Genomic DNA, 15633 nt, shown 5'->3' on the forward strand with positions numbered 1-15633 from the left:
ATGCATTCAAGGGACCAAGACAGTGGAGGCCACACAAGCTGAAGCCTCCCTGGTGGGGATCTTAGTTCCTCAACCAGGAAGTGAGCTCGGGTCACAGCAGCGAAACTGCTACTCATCACTGGACCAGCAGGAAATTCCCTCTGCACTCTTTTTTTTTCTTTTTTTTTTTTTTGATGTGTGGCTTCTGTGCTCCTGGGAGCCTTGGATGAATGAGACAGATCCGGGATGAATCACCCTCTGAACCCCTGCAGGAGGCTTGTCAGCATCAGGGAGCAGGGTCTTCCCTGTATACGAATCCCCAACCACCAAACTCTTCTACTTACAACTAAGAAGATTGTGTTCTGAGATCTTTTCACATCTGCCACTTCACCTAACAATTAAAAAAACCCTCCCCTGGCAGAGTAGCTTTGTACCAAGAGGCAGAGTTTCAGAGCTGGTGCTAGGCAGCCAGCTGGGCTCACCCACAAGCAGAGGTTTTGCTCTCACAGGCTTGCCCCTCAGCGCCTGCCACTGAAAGTCCTGGCTTAGGAAAGACACAAATGAGTATGTGTCTGAGACCAAGACAGGGCTTTCCCGGTGGCCGAGTGGTAAAGGGTCCACCTGCCGATGCAGGAGATGCAGGAGGCTGGGGTTCGATCACTGGGTAGGAAGATCCCCCAGAAGAGCGAATGGCAACCCTTCCATATTCTTGCCTGGGGAATCCCTGGACAGATAACCCTGGCGGACGACAGTCCATGGGGTTGCAAGGAGTCGGACACGACTGAAGAGACTGAGCACAGCGCAGACAGGAGCAGGGGCAGGGAGTCTGACACTGTGTCCCCTTCCATTTGCACAACCCCCAGCTCTCCTTGGAGGGTCAACAGGAGGAGGAGACGGAACCGCAGGAGGAGGGCCCTCTGGGTTTCCACCACACTACCTCCCCTGCCCGCTGCCTGCCCTGGGCCCCCTGCTCCCCTGGCCAGGCCCTCTCCTTCCCCCTCACCTACACCAGCCCTGCTTGCAGGACTCGACTGAGGTTCAGCACCACCATCCAGCATCTGAGAAAAGGGGAGCTCAGTGAGGCTGGGGGTCTGGGTGCTGTCAGGGCCTTGCCCTGGGGTTGGAAGAGGGAGCCAGGGGCCAGGGGTGGTGTGGGAGACCTGTGGGTGAAATTGCTGAGGCCACCCCAGGAACTCTGATGGGGGGTCTCTTTTCTCTTCTCCATCCCAGCAGAGCCGTGCCCGACCCCCACCCACCAGTGCCATGGGAACTGTGGGTGCAGATGTATCCCCGGCTTCAGGGAGGGACCGGGTGGGTGGTCAGCAGGGCCTAGGCCAAGGGAGAGATCGGAGTGCTGGAAGGGCCATGTGCCCTGGGGCGGTGGGGGGTGGTCTTATTATTACCACAGACAAGGGTTCTGTCCCCTTAACTTTTCTTCCTTGGGGTCCACTGAGGCAGGGGGTAGTCACGGTGAGGGTGCTTCTCCCCCCAGACTACTGATAGCTTCCAGTGAAGGGTCTCAGACTCGTGATCTCCAAAGAAGAAGATTTAGCTTAGGCACCAGAGACCAGGCGTGATCTCTCAAGCGCTTTGTGGAGCAGAGTTTTATTAAAGTATGAAAAGCACAGACAAAGTTCTGAGGTAGACATGAGAAGGGAATGGGGAGTGCCCCCCTCCCTAGTGTTAGCAAGGGAGTTAGATACTTTTTAAATTAGTAATTACAATAAATCAAAAGATTGTGTTTAGGTTGTAAAGATCTTGCTAGACCCACTGAGTTATATACTTTTTAAATTAGTAATTACAATAAATCAAAAGACTGTTTAGGTTGTAAAGTTCTTGCTAGACCCCCTCACATAATTTACATTTTAAGATAACAGGATTGCCCCAAGGTTTTCAGGAAGGGAAAACTGCCCTCAAGCAGGATACATTGTTGTTATATAACCCTCAGTACAGAGTTTAAACAGAGTTGTTAGTTGTAATTATCAATTCCTGGGCTTAAAGAAAAAAGCCTTTTATGTGACTAAGGACTTCCCTTATAGCTCAGTTGTAAAAGAATCTGCCTGCAATGCAGGAGACCTGGGTTCAATTCCTGGGTCAGGAAGATCCCCAGGAGAAGGAAATGGCAACCCATTCCAGTATTCTTGCTCCTTGCCTGGAGACTGTCAGGGACAGAGGAGCCTGGCGGGCTACAGTCCCTGGGGTCGCAAGAGTCAGACACGACTTAGCGACTAAACCACCCATAGCATGTGACTAAGGCTAAGGAATGGAGAGAAAAAGAGATGTTTGTTCTTTCCTCCTCCTTGAGAATTCCAGACCCCTATCACCTCCTCCTTGGGGACCCCAGACTTCTTATCGACCTGCCTAGGAATTGACTCACTACTATGATGCTGAGAGCCTCATGATATGAGAACAGACATCAACCCTGGAGCCCACACCAGCTTCATCATGGAGCTGCAAACAGCCCTGGAGCCCCCGTGTCCCTCTCGTGCCTAACAACCCCTTTCTACACCTGCCAACCCTTCTTACCCCCCTATCCACCAACCAGGCCATCTCCCCAGAGTGGATGAGTCCCGTCTCCACCACACGGAGACCTTGAACCAACCTGATCTCTGATCCAGGTGAGAACCCCTTAGAGCCCCGTCCAGGCCCCAGAAGCCACGTGAAAGGCCAACCCTGTCCCATTGATTGCTGCCCCGGCTGGCAGAGGCCTGGGAGACGGAGCCCTCCCTCGACCTCCTCCCCTTCCCCTGTCTCTGGATGACCAGGGCTGCGGGGTCTCCATTTGGCCCAATAACAGAACTGGAGGTAAGAGGCGAGGACAGCTTTCGTTTCCATGGCTCTCAGAAGGCCCAGAGTGGCGGCGGAGGCCTGGCGGGAGGATCCCGGAGCCAAGCCACTGGGGCCCCCACACTCACCCCTGGATGCAGGCTCTGTTGGCAGAAGAGAGAAGTCAGAGCCGTGTCCTGGAGGGCCACGTGGGAACGGAGTATCTCTCTGCCCCCCTGGGCCAGGGCGGGTCTCCCCACCCTCCCTCAGGGAGTCACTCAGGGTCCCATAAGATGGGTGCCTGGTGCCCGGGCAGGTCGGCCTGGGGGCACACCAGGGCCTGGGTTTGCTGGGGCTCAGGAAGGCCTCTGAAAGAGAGGGTGGAGGGAGGCTGAGGAGACATTTGGAGACAGAAGTTCAGCCAGGCCTGGTGGCTCCCCCTCCTGGCCATTCCCAGGAGGCGACATGAAGGCACGGGGCTAAGTCCAGGTGTTTGTATTCAGGCTGCTTCACATGGTCCCTCAGCCAGGCCTGGACCGCACCCTAAGGAGCCACACTGAGTTCCAGCGGCCGCCATGACAGTGGCCACGCTGCTCATAGGGGCTGTGCCTGGTGGCTCCGTCTCAGCCTCTTCTAAGCGGCTTGCACTCAGGTGTTACTCGTGCGCAGTCGGTGCCTGCACAGGAGGACGAATGTCACAAACAAGATCAGCAGCATTATCACAATGGTGATGATGGTCACCATCTGGTTGTTGGGCACGGGCTCTGGGGAAAGAAGGGGTAGAGGTCACAGAAGTCCTCCGGTCCCAGGTGCCAGGCTCCAGAGGGGTAGCTGTCTACCCGTCACCCACCCACCCAATCCTGGGCAGCCTGCTGTCACTCTGCATTGCAGGGATGAGTGGCAAATGGTGTTATCACTGGACGGAAAGAGGACGGGGTCCGGGCCACCAGCCGGCCTCTGTGAGACCGTGAGGGCAGATGGACTCACATGGTCCCCTTGCCCTGCGCTGCCAGACCTCATGGTCTGCACTGCGGCGTGGTCCAGGCCAAGCCCCTCCCTGAGCAGAAATGAGGGAGCTTTGGCCAAACTCTCTGAAGACACAGAGGATCTTGACATCTAGGGTCACAGAAGCAGAACTCCAGGGGACCTTAGGGGTCAGTCAGGTCAAATTAATCATTGCAGAGCGGGGTCAAGGCCAGAGAGACGAGCTTGACTTGGTTAAGGTCACCCAGCTCACTCATGACCAAGCAACTAGTCAGGGTCCAAGCTACGAACTCGCCAGGAGCTCCGGGTAACCCCAGGGATCAAGTGCCGTTTCCCCGAGTGCTTCCCCTGAGCTGGCAGAGAGTGGGGCGAAGGCGTTTTCTTCCCCTGAAGGGCTGAAACCGAATGTCCCCCCTCCTGATCCGTGGGCTCCCCCTCACCTTTGACTTCAAGCCTCTGGGGATCTGAGACTCTGTGGACAAGGCCACCGCCACGAGAGCGCAGGTCCATCTGGGCCTCGCACGAGAAGTTATGGTGGCCGTCTTCCCTGTGAGCTGTGGTGTGGTGGGTGACCACGGCATCTTGGGGGAAACGTGCTGTCCCCACAAAGGTCTGATTGTACAAGATCTCAGTACCACGGAGCAGGGTGACAGTGAGGCCTTCGAGGGGTGCCACGGCGGGGACCATGCACTCGATGGTGAACAGTGTCCCTACGGCCACTGAGGTGTGCGACAGCGTCAGCAGCACTTGCTTTGGAGGGTCTGCAGGAAAGTGGAAGGGAGGTCTGCTCAGGATGGGGGTGCAGCTCGGGCAGGCCCCACCCAGCCCAGACCATCCCCTGTGACCACGGTGTTCTCAGGAAGTGGGCTGGGGCTGGACGGAGGAAGCAGTTCAGGGTGAACGATGTCCTGGGTGGTAGTTTCAGGGACCTGATGGACAAGAATGGAGGTGTCCTGGTGTCTCCAGAGAAAAGGTTCAGAATCAGTTCAGTCAACTAGAAAGATAAAAGTTTTGGCTGTGTCTCTTTCCTCTCCATAAACTCAATAGAAATTTCAAAAATGAAACAGCTGGATGGTTTTGTTGAGAGAGACTTAGAAGGGAGTACTCACTGGAATTGGGTCATGAATTGTGAGGGTGTTCAGGGGCAGAGGCAAGAGTCAGAGCTGCCTTGGTTTTCAGGATCAGGTTTAAAACTATTGCTATCCCTTAGATATTAAACTCCATGGTTCCCTGGGTTTCCTTTTTTTTTTTTTTTAAATCCAAGAGTTATTTCTTTGGTTGTGCCAGGTCTTAACTGTGGTATGTGGGATCTAGTTCCCTGACCAGGGACCAAACCTGGGTCCCCTGCATTGGGAGTGCACAGTCTTAGCCAGTGGACAACCAAGACATCTCCCTGGGTTCATTTTGAACTAGAATACCTAGCCCCCATTACCCCAGGATAATGTGGTAGATTTAGGACATCTTTCTCCTCATTTGTCCACTGATGACAGTCCTGAGCGATACCCTGGGTGCCGAGCTTCCAGGAGAACCTTGGTCTCTCCATGGTCTCTGTGACCCATGGACAGGTGTGTGTGTGTGATGGTCACACATTTGGAAAGGGCCCTCAGGGGAAGATAAGACCACGACCTTCTCTCCAGGAGGTGAATGGGTTACTGGAGAGTGTGCCAGCCCTCCTGATGCAGTCCCTGTTGCTTGTCAGGGCATGTGGGGTGTTCTGGTGATGGGGGTGCTCCCCAGCTGGGAGGAGACAGAGGGAAACAACTTTTAGGTTTGTCTAAACCTGCTTGGATTGTCTGCTTCTGAGCAAATCTCAAAATCCCAGTTGCTGGCAGGGTTCGAGGAGGCCAGGGGAGGGTGTGAGCAGATTCTGAGCCTGTGCCTGGATCCAGAAGCCCAGGGAGGTGCGGGCCATAGGAGAGTGCCCAGGAGCAGTGACAGAGCAGCTCGTTGTGGGTTTGCAGACACAGGCTCCGGCCTCGGGGAGCAGGGCCCCGTGGGCGACACTCACAGAACACGGTGATGTTGAAAACTTTCGTCTCCTGCTTGCCGGCGCAGGTGAAACTGCACAGGAGCTCCTCATCCTTGGAGATGTTGTAGACCCTGAACAGCTTCCACTGAGCCTGGCTGTCCAGGAGAGTCTTGTTTAGGTGTGTCTCTAGAACAAGTTTCTTGGGGTCCGTACAACTGGCAGTGCAATTAATCACTTGAAACTCTCCAAACCCCACCATCAGGTGCTCTGGGCCCTCGAACACCTTCTCATTAGACCCTGGAAGGACAGAAAACTGCTCAGCGGACACCCCCACTGCCCTGCCTGGCGGGGCTGCCCACGATGCGCAGTCTCATCAACGGGTCCCTTCTGCTCCTCCCTCTGTTCAGACATTACTGCCTCTCGTCTAGACCAAGGGGGATGCTCCCTAGCTGTCTCCCTGCCCCTGACTGCTCTTCCAGCTTGTCCCCTCCAGGTGAGTCTTCCTCATGCACATCTTCTATCCCCATTGAGATTATATTCGAACTCGCCCCCCAGCCAAATTACCCCTGCTCTGAAGGCCTCCCTGACCTGGAGGTGGATCGTGTCCCCTCAGGCCCCATGTCCATGAGTTCAGCTCCTCCCTCACTCCTTCCCTCTCTTCTGCAAATCCTTGTGGAATACTAGCTGTGTAGCAAGCACTGTTCTAGGCTCTGGGGAGCCATCAGAGACTGAAGAAATTCAAAGGTTGCCCTTGTGGAGCTCCTGCTGCTGGGAAGGACACAGAGTAACCAACAAGCGAACTAGCCAGGCTGTCAATTGGTGGGTAGCGCCCCAGACAGGAAATAGGGAGTGGGGTGGGGCTGCTGCGTTAAATACTGTGCTCAGGACAGGTTTCATGGAAACAGTGACATTTGAGGAAAGGAGGAAGGAAATGGGGGGAGCTTATCTGCCAGTGTCTGCTAGGGCAGAAAACCAGCAGCGCCAAAATCCTGGTGGAGAAGACAACAGGATGGCTGGAGCCCAGTGAGGAAGAAGGCCAAGAATCGGAACTGATCTCGGCCAGCTGGGCCTGTGCTCTGTCCTGTGTTCCCACCACACCCACACACCCACATCTAGCCCTCAGCTGGGGAAAGAGAAAGGTTCTCTAGGGAGAGAGAGAGAGCTGCCTTTGAATCCCGAGTTTGCCAGCTCTGTGGCCTTGGGCAAAGTGCTTTCCTTTTCTGAGCCTCAGTTTCTCCATCTGTCAAATGGGCTAGTAATCCCTTTCCTGCATGGTCTTCATGAAGGCACCTGACAGGTTTTCAAAAAAAGAGTGCTCACACCTGGAGGCATTCTCCTTCCCTGTCCCCTGGGCCACCCAGAAGGGGCTTTGTTTGCACTTTGATGGTCAGCAGAAGACGATGCCCTCCACTGACCTCTACTGTCCACTGGGCCGCCCCTGAAGACCCGCTGGGTCGTTCCCTTACTTTCCCTTGAGCCCCAGCCTCCTTGGTCTCCCATCAGTCTCCACGACCTGCCACATCCACACACCCTGAAGTTATGGGGCCTGTTCAACCCAAAGTGTGAAGGCCAGGTCCCCCATCTGCTACCCTGGGTCATGGAGTCATGGGGAAACCAGGCTTGCATAGCATCCCGCACCCGTGGTGGGCAGCCGCTGTGCTCAAAGCCTCAGAGACTTCTGGACCAGGACCCCCTTCTCCACACAGCACCAGGGGAATAGGTGCCCTAACCTCTGGCGGGAACACACCCAGTCTGGACCCCCAGGCTCACCTCGGCAGCAGAGCATAGCCAGAAAGGCTGCGAGCATTCCCCAGCCACCAAAAGGGGACATCTTGGGTGGCGTCCGCAGGCTCACAGGGAACGGCTGAGGACTGCCTGCAGAGAGGTGAAGGGCTCCGGTCAGGCAGGCAGCGGGGAGGACTTGCAGTTGCAGTCCTGAACCCCCAGCCTTCTGGAAGCTGATGACTGTATTTCCTCTCATTATCTGAGTGATCTTGGGGAGGCCACATGGAAGGCCAGCTCCCAGGGCCACAGGTCTGCAAGAAGCTGGGCAGAGGAAGCCAGGAGTCAGCTGATAAGCCGGACATACCTAGTCCTCCTGGCACGCTGCCATCAGGGGTGAGGCGGGCACACGGGGCTCATGTGTGTGTGATGCATGTGCACACGGGGCATTTACTGCTACAAGCCCCAAATCTGGAGAGCCCTGAATCCCACAGGACACTTTTTTGGTGTCAACAAGGGAGGGACTTTCCAAGTTGGAAAGAAGGTTTGGGAGGCAATAGCTGGACATTCTCCCCTGTCCTCTGCCCCTCCCCTTTTAGATTTCTGGTGATGCACACGGTCCCCAGGCACTTTCTTGTCTGTTTTCTTAGCTAAATGTGATTTCACGTTACTAATTCAAGGAGGAAGAAAAAGGAAACCAACATTTCACTGATGCCAATTCTCTGTTAGGGACTAATTTAAGGTTTTAATATATCGTCTCATTATCACACCAAATCTAGCAATGTTGATTGTGCATCTGAGGAAGTTCAGGGCTCAGGTGAATTAATAACTTGCCTAAATCACAACGATATTAGGTGATGGAACGGCGGTGAGAATTTAGGAATGAGGAGTGTTTGGTTGGAGAATTGGTGGTTGCCAGGATTAAAGGGAGGGAGACATGGACTGAAAGAGCAGAGAGGACTTTAGGATGGAGAAGCTGCTTTGTTTGCTACTACAATGGTGCATATGTGTCAGCACACACTTGCCCAAACCCACAGAATGTACACACCAAGACTGAACCGTAATGTCAACTATGATCTTTGGGTGATGATGACGTGTCAATGCAGGCTCATCAGTCATGAGAAATGGACCACTCTGGTGGGGGATGTTGGTAACAGGAGAGGCTGTGCATGTGTGGGGACAGGAGGTATGTGGCAAGTCTCTACTTCCCCTAAGTTTTGCTCTAAGCCTTAAACTGCTCTTCTAAAAAGAAGTCTACTAAAAAAATGGGGTAGTAGAGGCCAGAGGAGCTGGTGTGTTACAGTCCATGGGGTTGAAAGAGTCTACACGACTTAGAGACGGAACAACAACAGAAAAATAGCTCAAACACACCACCCTGGAGGGCAGCCTTCTGGGTCAGGATGCTTGTCAGCCATGGATGGTTGTTGCAAATGCAGGCTTTTATGACTTCTCTGGCGGTCCAGTTGTTAAGACTCTGCTTCCAAGTGTTTGATCCCTGGTCTGGGGAAGTAACATTCCATATGGGCGTTCCATATGTGCCTGGCATAGCCAAAAATAAACTGCAGGTTTTTAAACTCAATTTTTAGCAGGTTTAGAGGAAGACGTTTACTCAGTCATTTCTAAATGTTTATCTCGAATTACATTTGTAAAATATGTATTTACTTGGCTGCACCAAGTCTTAGTTCTGGCATGCGGGATCCAGTTCCCTGACCAGCGATGGAACCCAGGCCCCATGCGTTGGAGCTGGAAGTCTTAGCCACTGGACCACCAGGGACGTTCCTCGGATTACCCTTTAGGAATATTTAAACACAAAACCCAGTTCTACATTGTTTATGAGACACATCTAATGAGTAAGAGTGTCGAATGGTTGACAGTCGAAGAATGAAAAAAGATATACCAGGCAAAAGCTAACCAAAAGAAAAGCCGGGAAAGGTCTATTCATATCAAAGAAGAAGGAATTTTAAGACAAAAAATATTAGGGGTACAATCAGTACCTAGATTAAACGGTCAATTCATACAGAAATTATAATTGTTGTAAACTTGTAAGCACTTAGCTTGAAGGAACAACAAAGAGATAAAACCATCATCATAACAAGAAATTTTAATACATCTCTCTATTATGAATAATGAAGCAAACATGAAAAGATGCTCAACATCATTCATCAGGAGGGAAAGGCACATCAAAGCCACAATGAGACATCACCCACCACTGTCAGAATGGTTATCATCAAAGACAACAAATAAAAACATTGGCAAGGGTGTGGAGAAAGGGGAGCCCTCGTGTCCTCCTGGTGGGATTGTAAATTGGTGCGAATGCTGTGGAGAAACGTGTAGGGGTGCCTCAAAAATTAGAAATAGAACCACTGTATGATCCAGCAATTTCACTTCTGGCTATCCTCCTGAAGAAAACAAAAGCACTAATTCGAGGACATACCTGTGCACCACTGTCCACTGTGGCATCATTTCCAGTAGCCAACATGTGAAAGCCTCCTGAATGTTCATCCATAGATGCATGAGTAAAGATGGGTTTGGTATAATACACAACGGAATATTATTCAGCCATAAAGAATGAAATCTTGCCATTTTCGACAACACGGACAGACCTAGAGGGTGTTATGCCAAGTGCAACGACTCAGACAGAGAAAGACAAACACCATGTGATCTCACACATATGCAGAATCTGAAAAACAAAACAGACAAAACCAAAGCCAGGCTCCTACATATAGAGAATAAAGGGGTGGTTGCTGGAGGCGAAGGGGCCGAGCAGGGTCCAAAATAGATGAATGGGATTAAGAGGAGCAAAGCACCAATTACAGAGTAAGCCACAGGGATGTAACACAGCATGAGGAATATGGTCAGTAACACCGGAATAACTTTGTATGGAAGCAGGTGGACACTAGACTTATTGTGATAACTGCATAAAGTATGCAAATACCAAACCACTGTGTAGAACACCTGAAGGTTACATAATACTGTATATTATAAGCCAGTCTAAAAATATAAAGTAATGTATCTTGCAATTCACAAAAGAAGAAGACTATAGATTCATAGAAACAGAAAGCAGAACAGTGGTTGCCAGGGCCTGGGGGCAGGGGGAAATGGTGAGTTGTTTGTTTAATGGGTATAGACTTTCAGTTTTGTGAGATAAAATTAAGTTTTGAGATCCATCGTGAAACAATGTGAATGTAACCCAACCAAATGTACATTGAAAAAGAGTTATGTGGTGTATTTTGTGTTAGGTGTATTTTACCATAAATGAAAATTTAATTTACACAACATTGCAAATCTTCAATAAGCTTAAAAATTCAAAACTTACAAAAATTAAAAACTTATAAATCATTTATGCCAAGAAATATGAAACCAAGTAGTTCAGTTCAGTTCAGTCGCTCAGTCGTGTCCGACTCTTTGCGGACACGCAAAAAGTACCTAACTTGATTGAAGAAGAAATAACAAGCCTGAACAGTTGTCCAACTATTATAGAAATTACATCCATAATTTGAAATCTCCCCACAAAGGAAATATCAAGTCTAGATAGCATTACAGAAGTTTAAGTAGGGATAATTTTAATCTTACAAAAACTCTCTCTGAGAATGAAAATAGCAGGAACACGCTGTCTAAGAGGCCAGTGGAACCTTAATGCCAAAATGAGACAAGAATAGGATGAAATAGAAAAATTAGAAGCCACTGTCACTCATGAATACAAATGCAAAATAAAAACACAAACAGACCAAATCTAGCCATGTGTTAAAAATATTAGACATCATATCCAAGTTAGGCTTAGCTATGAAAAGCTGGTCGCACGATAGAAGAGACAGCCGCAAATGTCATTTATTATTGTTGGGAATAGTAAACTTTGGTGCTTTATGTCACAATACTTGTGCCCTGCTCTGAAATTCTCTGTATTTACAGCAGATAATTTCCTGCAACCTGAGACTCACCTTATGTTCCATGACCCCACCTCAAGTTTATACCATGTTTCCTTTTTGCTTTTTTGCCTCAGGGTCTTCTTCAATGCTTTAGGAGTCACTTAGATACCTGTTAGTGTTTCTTAGAAGCCTAGGAGTGTCAAGTTCCCTAACATGAAACCCTCATCCAAGGAGAGGCCAAGAGCTAGGAGAAACATGGTCCAGCCTCTTTCTTTTGGGGACGCAGTTCTAGCCAGCATCCTGTAGACCTATCAGAGATTCTGAAAGGCTTGAACTCCCTTTGCTTACACCTGCAACATCAGTTATGCATCTTCTATTGGCTTTCTCTCCCCTCGTTCAGTCTTCTTCCTTCAATCCCTACTTCCTGGCCTCAATAATTCAGTAATCTACCTGAACTGAAGTCCTTGTTGCAGGCTCTACTTTGAAGGAGTCCAAACTAAAATCTTATGTTACAGATTTAAGAAGAAAAAACATATGATCATCTTAACAGATCTAGAAAAAAAAGGATGACATTCAATATTCTTTCATGATAAAACCTCTTAGCAGACTAGAAGGAAATATCCTTAACATGATAAAGGAAACTTAGGAAAAGTTTGCATGTGTACTATTATTTTTTTAACATCTGTATCATCTTTTTAATGAGTACATCTTCAGACTAATTCCTTTAAAATCTGGACCCAAACAAGGATGCCCACTATCTTTGCTTCTATGTTAACATTTTACCAGATGTCCTAGACAATATAGTAAGACAAGAAAAAGAAATTAAAGGACTAGGGATGGGAAAAGAGCAAAATTATCAGTTTTCTCATATGATGTGGTTGCCTAGATAGAACATTCAAATGAATGATTCAAAATAATCAGAGATTTTAGCAAGACAGCTAGCTGTAAGGTCAATATCCAAAAAGAAATTGCTTTTGTATAGAACAGGAACATACAAAAATGTAATTTAGGACTTCCCTGGTGGTCCAGTGGTTAAGACTCTGCACTTACACTCCAGGGGCCACAGGTTTGATCCCTGGTCAGGGAAGTTCTGCATGTTGCACAGAGCATCCAGGAAAGAAAAGGAATTTTAAAAGCACACTATATTATAGCAGCAAAAAGATAGAAGTGATACATATACAGAAACAAAAAGATAGCAGAATATAAGACTTAAAGTCAGAAAGTTCTAAAACACAATTGAAAGACATTGAACACAATTTAAATAAATGTAGAACCCGCCCATGTTCGTGACTAAGGGATTCAATATTATAATGAGGACAATTTTCTTCCTACAGATTTAATGCAATTCTAATAGATCCCAATAAGGGATTTCATGGAAAACAAAAGATGATTCTAAACCTTATAATGGAAAGAACAAAAGGACCAAGACACCCCTAAAGAAGAATAAAATGAGGGGATTTGCACTACTAGATATGAAGACTTACTATAAAATATAATTTTAGTGTAGATGTAGGCAAATTAACCAGTGGAACGGTAAAGTGCCCAGAAATAGTCTTGTGTGAAACTCACACCTGACAAACGTGGCCCTGGACATCACTGGGTGGAGAAGGAGATAAAAATGAATGATGCTTGATCAACTGGTCAACTATGTGGAGAAAAAAGATGGGAAACTTATCCCTACATTGCTCCCTTCATTGGGAGGGATGTATCCCTTCATTCCTCGCCTGGAATGAAGAAATCAATTCTATCTAATTTAAAGATTTACATGTAAAAGAACACTTTAAAAACTTTTATAAGAAAATATATACTTAGTCACTCAGTCGTGTCCAACTCTGTGACCCAGTGGACTGCAGACTGCCAGGCTCCACTGTCCATGGGATTTCCCAGGCGAGAATACTGGAGTGGGTTGCCATTTCCTACTTCAGGAGATCTTCCTGACCCAGGGGTCAAGCCCTTGGCTCCTGCAGTGGCTCCTGTGTTGCAGGCAAATTCTTTACCTGCTGAGCCACCAGGGAAATCCATAAAAACTATAGGAGAGTATGTTTATGTCCTTGGGGCAAGGGAGGATTTCCTAAGCGAGACCTCAAGATCACCACTGCTAGAAAAAACAACTGAGAATTTTGAGTATATTAAAGACATGACGAACATTTCAAAGAAAACAAAATGTCTCAACTAATGATGCTTTTACTCAGTAAGAGCAAGGGAAATTAAAACCACAATGAGGAACCACTTTATATCTACTAGATTGGCAGAAGTTAAGAAAGTCGACCACACACACACACACACAAAAAGAAAGTCGACCACACCAATTGTTGGAGAGGCTGTGGGTCTATAGGAACTCGTATATTGCTGGTGAGAGTCTATTTTGGTTCTCTGAGAAATAATCAGGCATTATCTTCTAATGCTGAATAGTATAACCCACAATTCCACCCTTAGATATATGCCCTAGAGAAACTCTTGCACTAAGACCCAGAAGACCTGTCCCCTGCTTACTATCTGTATGACCCCGAACATGTCGCTTTAATCTCTGTGTGCCTCAGTTTTCTCTTCTGTAAAATGGGATTAACCATAGCACATTCCTTATGGGCATAGTGTGTGGATTAAACTAATTAAATGACAATATTAACAAGTATTCAAAACAGTAGCTGGCACACAGTTTATGTTATAGAACTATTACATCAAATGAAAATAAATGCATATGTGATAAAGCACTAAACTGCATATGTGATAAAGCACTAAATTAAAGAAAGAATCAAGAGAATAATAAAAAGGGACTTTGGGAGGGTGGTTATTTATGTCTGGGTGGGAGGTGAGTAGCACAGTAGGTAGATGGAAAGTTTAGTGGTAGTTCGTCCTTGGGTTGAGTGTTGGGTTCAGGGCTGATTGTTACATTATCTTACTGTGCAATACACATGCATGTTACATAGATGTGTTCATTATGTGTCACATAGTAAATTTTACAAAAAGAATACAAAGGGAAAAGAGAAATTCCCACATATCTAGAAAGAAGAGGCTCCTTGAGACTATGAGCCACAGGGTAGGAAAGTCCCTTCTAACCAGGTAGGACTTCATTGAATGGGATTCATCAGGAACCTTGGGTGTGACCCCAAGAGGCTGGGGACTGTACTTGTCCCCTAAACATCAGCTGTGACCTCAGTCCAGATGACCTGGACCCACGTGGGCCATGGCGGGAAGGCAGCCCCAGGCTTCTAAGTCAGTTGTGTGCTTGACAGAGCAGTGGAGGAAGAGAAGGGACAAAAAGAGAAAATAACCACAAAGCAATAGGCTGTTGGACTCGAGAGATGTCTGGCTGAGCTCCTCATGCAACGACCAAGGAGCCGGAGGAAATTTTGTAGCAACTGCAGCCCCTGGGCTTATGGGAGACAGGGAGAGAAAGCACAAGAACTCAAGTGTTGATTGACAGTCTATCCCAAGCCCTTTCCACTCTGCCAAGAGGGAAGCAGGGAGCAACACCTACCTGTATCAGCAAACGGGTGATGCCCTGATGGGTAAACAGGGTGGCTGAGGTCCAGCTTCCAACAGCTGTTGTTCCCTGGGCTGCTGCTGGTTCAACAAGTGTTGCCTGGTTTTGGACTGATTTCCCTTCTCAGAAGTCACGTGCTTCCTGTCTCAGCTCTGACCTCACACTGACATCACTTTCTGTTTATTACCTCTTGTTTTAAGCCCGGGTAAATATATACCGGGGCTTCCCAGGTGGCTCATTGTTTAAGGAGCCGCCTGCCAATGTGGGAGCCGATTCCTGAGTTAGGAAGATCCCCTGGAGAATGAAATGGCACCCCACTCCAGTGTTCTTGCCTGGGAAATCCCAAGGACAGAGGAGTCTGGCGGGCTATAGTGCATGGAGTCCCAAATAGTCAGATGTGACTGAGCATGCACGCATGCATTCAAGGGACCAAGACAGTTGAGGCCACACAAGCCGAAGGCTCCCTGGTGGGGATCTTAGTTCCTCAACCAGGAAGTGAGCTCGGGTCACAGCAGCGAAACTGCTACTCATCACTGGACCAGCAGGAAATTCCCTCTGCACTCTTTTTTTCTTTTTTTTTTTTGATGTGTGGCTTCTGTGCTCCTGGGAGCCTTGGATAAATGAGACAGATCCAGGATGAATCACCCTCTGAAACCCTGCAGGAGGCTTGTCAACATCAGGGAGCAGGGTCTTCCCTGTATACGAATCCCCAACCACCAAACTCTTCTACTTACAACTAAGAACGATTGTGTTCTAAGATCTTTTCACATCTGCCACTTCACCTAACAATTAAGAAAACCCTCCCCTGGCAGAGTAGCTTTGTACCAAGAGGCAGAGTTTCAGAGCTGGTGCTAGGCAGCCAG

At 48.5% G+C, this 15633-nt stretch overlaps 1 protein-coding gene and 1 non-coding gene across 5 annotated transcripts; one reads left to right on the forward strand and one right to left on the reverse strand.

Annotated features, from left to right (window-relative positions):
- Positions 1-1565: 1565 nt before the first annotated feature.
- Positions 1566-14853, reverse strand: LOC132342121 (intercellular adhesion molecule 2). 4 transcript variants are annotated; one of them, XM_059878581.1, is made up of 6 exons: positions 14765-14853; positions 8795-8959; positions 7469-7573; positions 5738-5995; positions 4170-4490; positions 1566-3509 (listed from the first exon to the last, which is right to left on the reverse strand). In XM_059878581.1, exons 3-6 carry the CDS (start codon positions 7527-7529, stop codon positions 3394-3396), a joined length of 756 nt encoding a protein of 251 aa, XP_059734564.1. In that variant the 5' UTR covers positions 7530-7573; positions 8795-8959; positions 14765-14853; the 3' UTR covers positions 1566-3393. The 4 variants fall into 4 exon arrangements, with proteins under 4 accessions (XP_059734564.1, XP_059734563.1, XP_059734565.1 ...); XM_059878580.1 differs by having other exon boundaries at positions 8792-8959; XM_059878582.1 differs by lacking the exon at positions 8795-8959 and adding an exon at positions 9855-9910.
- Positions 12301-12373, forward strand: TRNAV-UAC (transfer RNA valine (anticodon UAC)). Its single transcript has one exon. It is a non-coding gene; the product is annotated as a tRNA-Val (tRNA).
- Positions 14854-15633: the final 780 nt, after the last annotated feature.

This window comes from Bos taurus, chromosome 19 (genome assembly GCF_002263795.3).
Source record: "Bos taurus isolate L1 Dominette 01449 registration number 42190680 breed Hereford chromosome 19, ARS-UCD2.0, whole genome shotgun sequence".
Classification (NCBI taxonomy): domain Eukaryota; kingdom Metazoa; phylum Chordata; class Mammalia; order Artiodactyla; family Bovidae; genus Bos; species Bos taurus.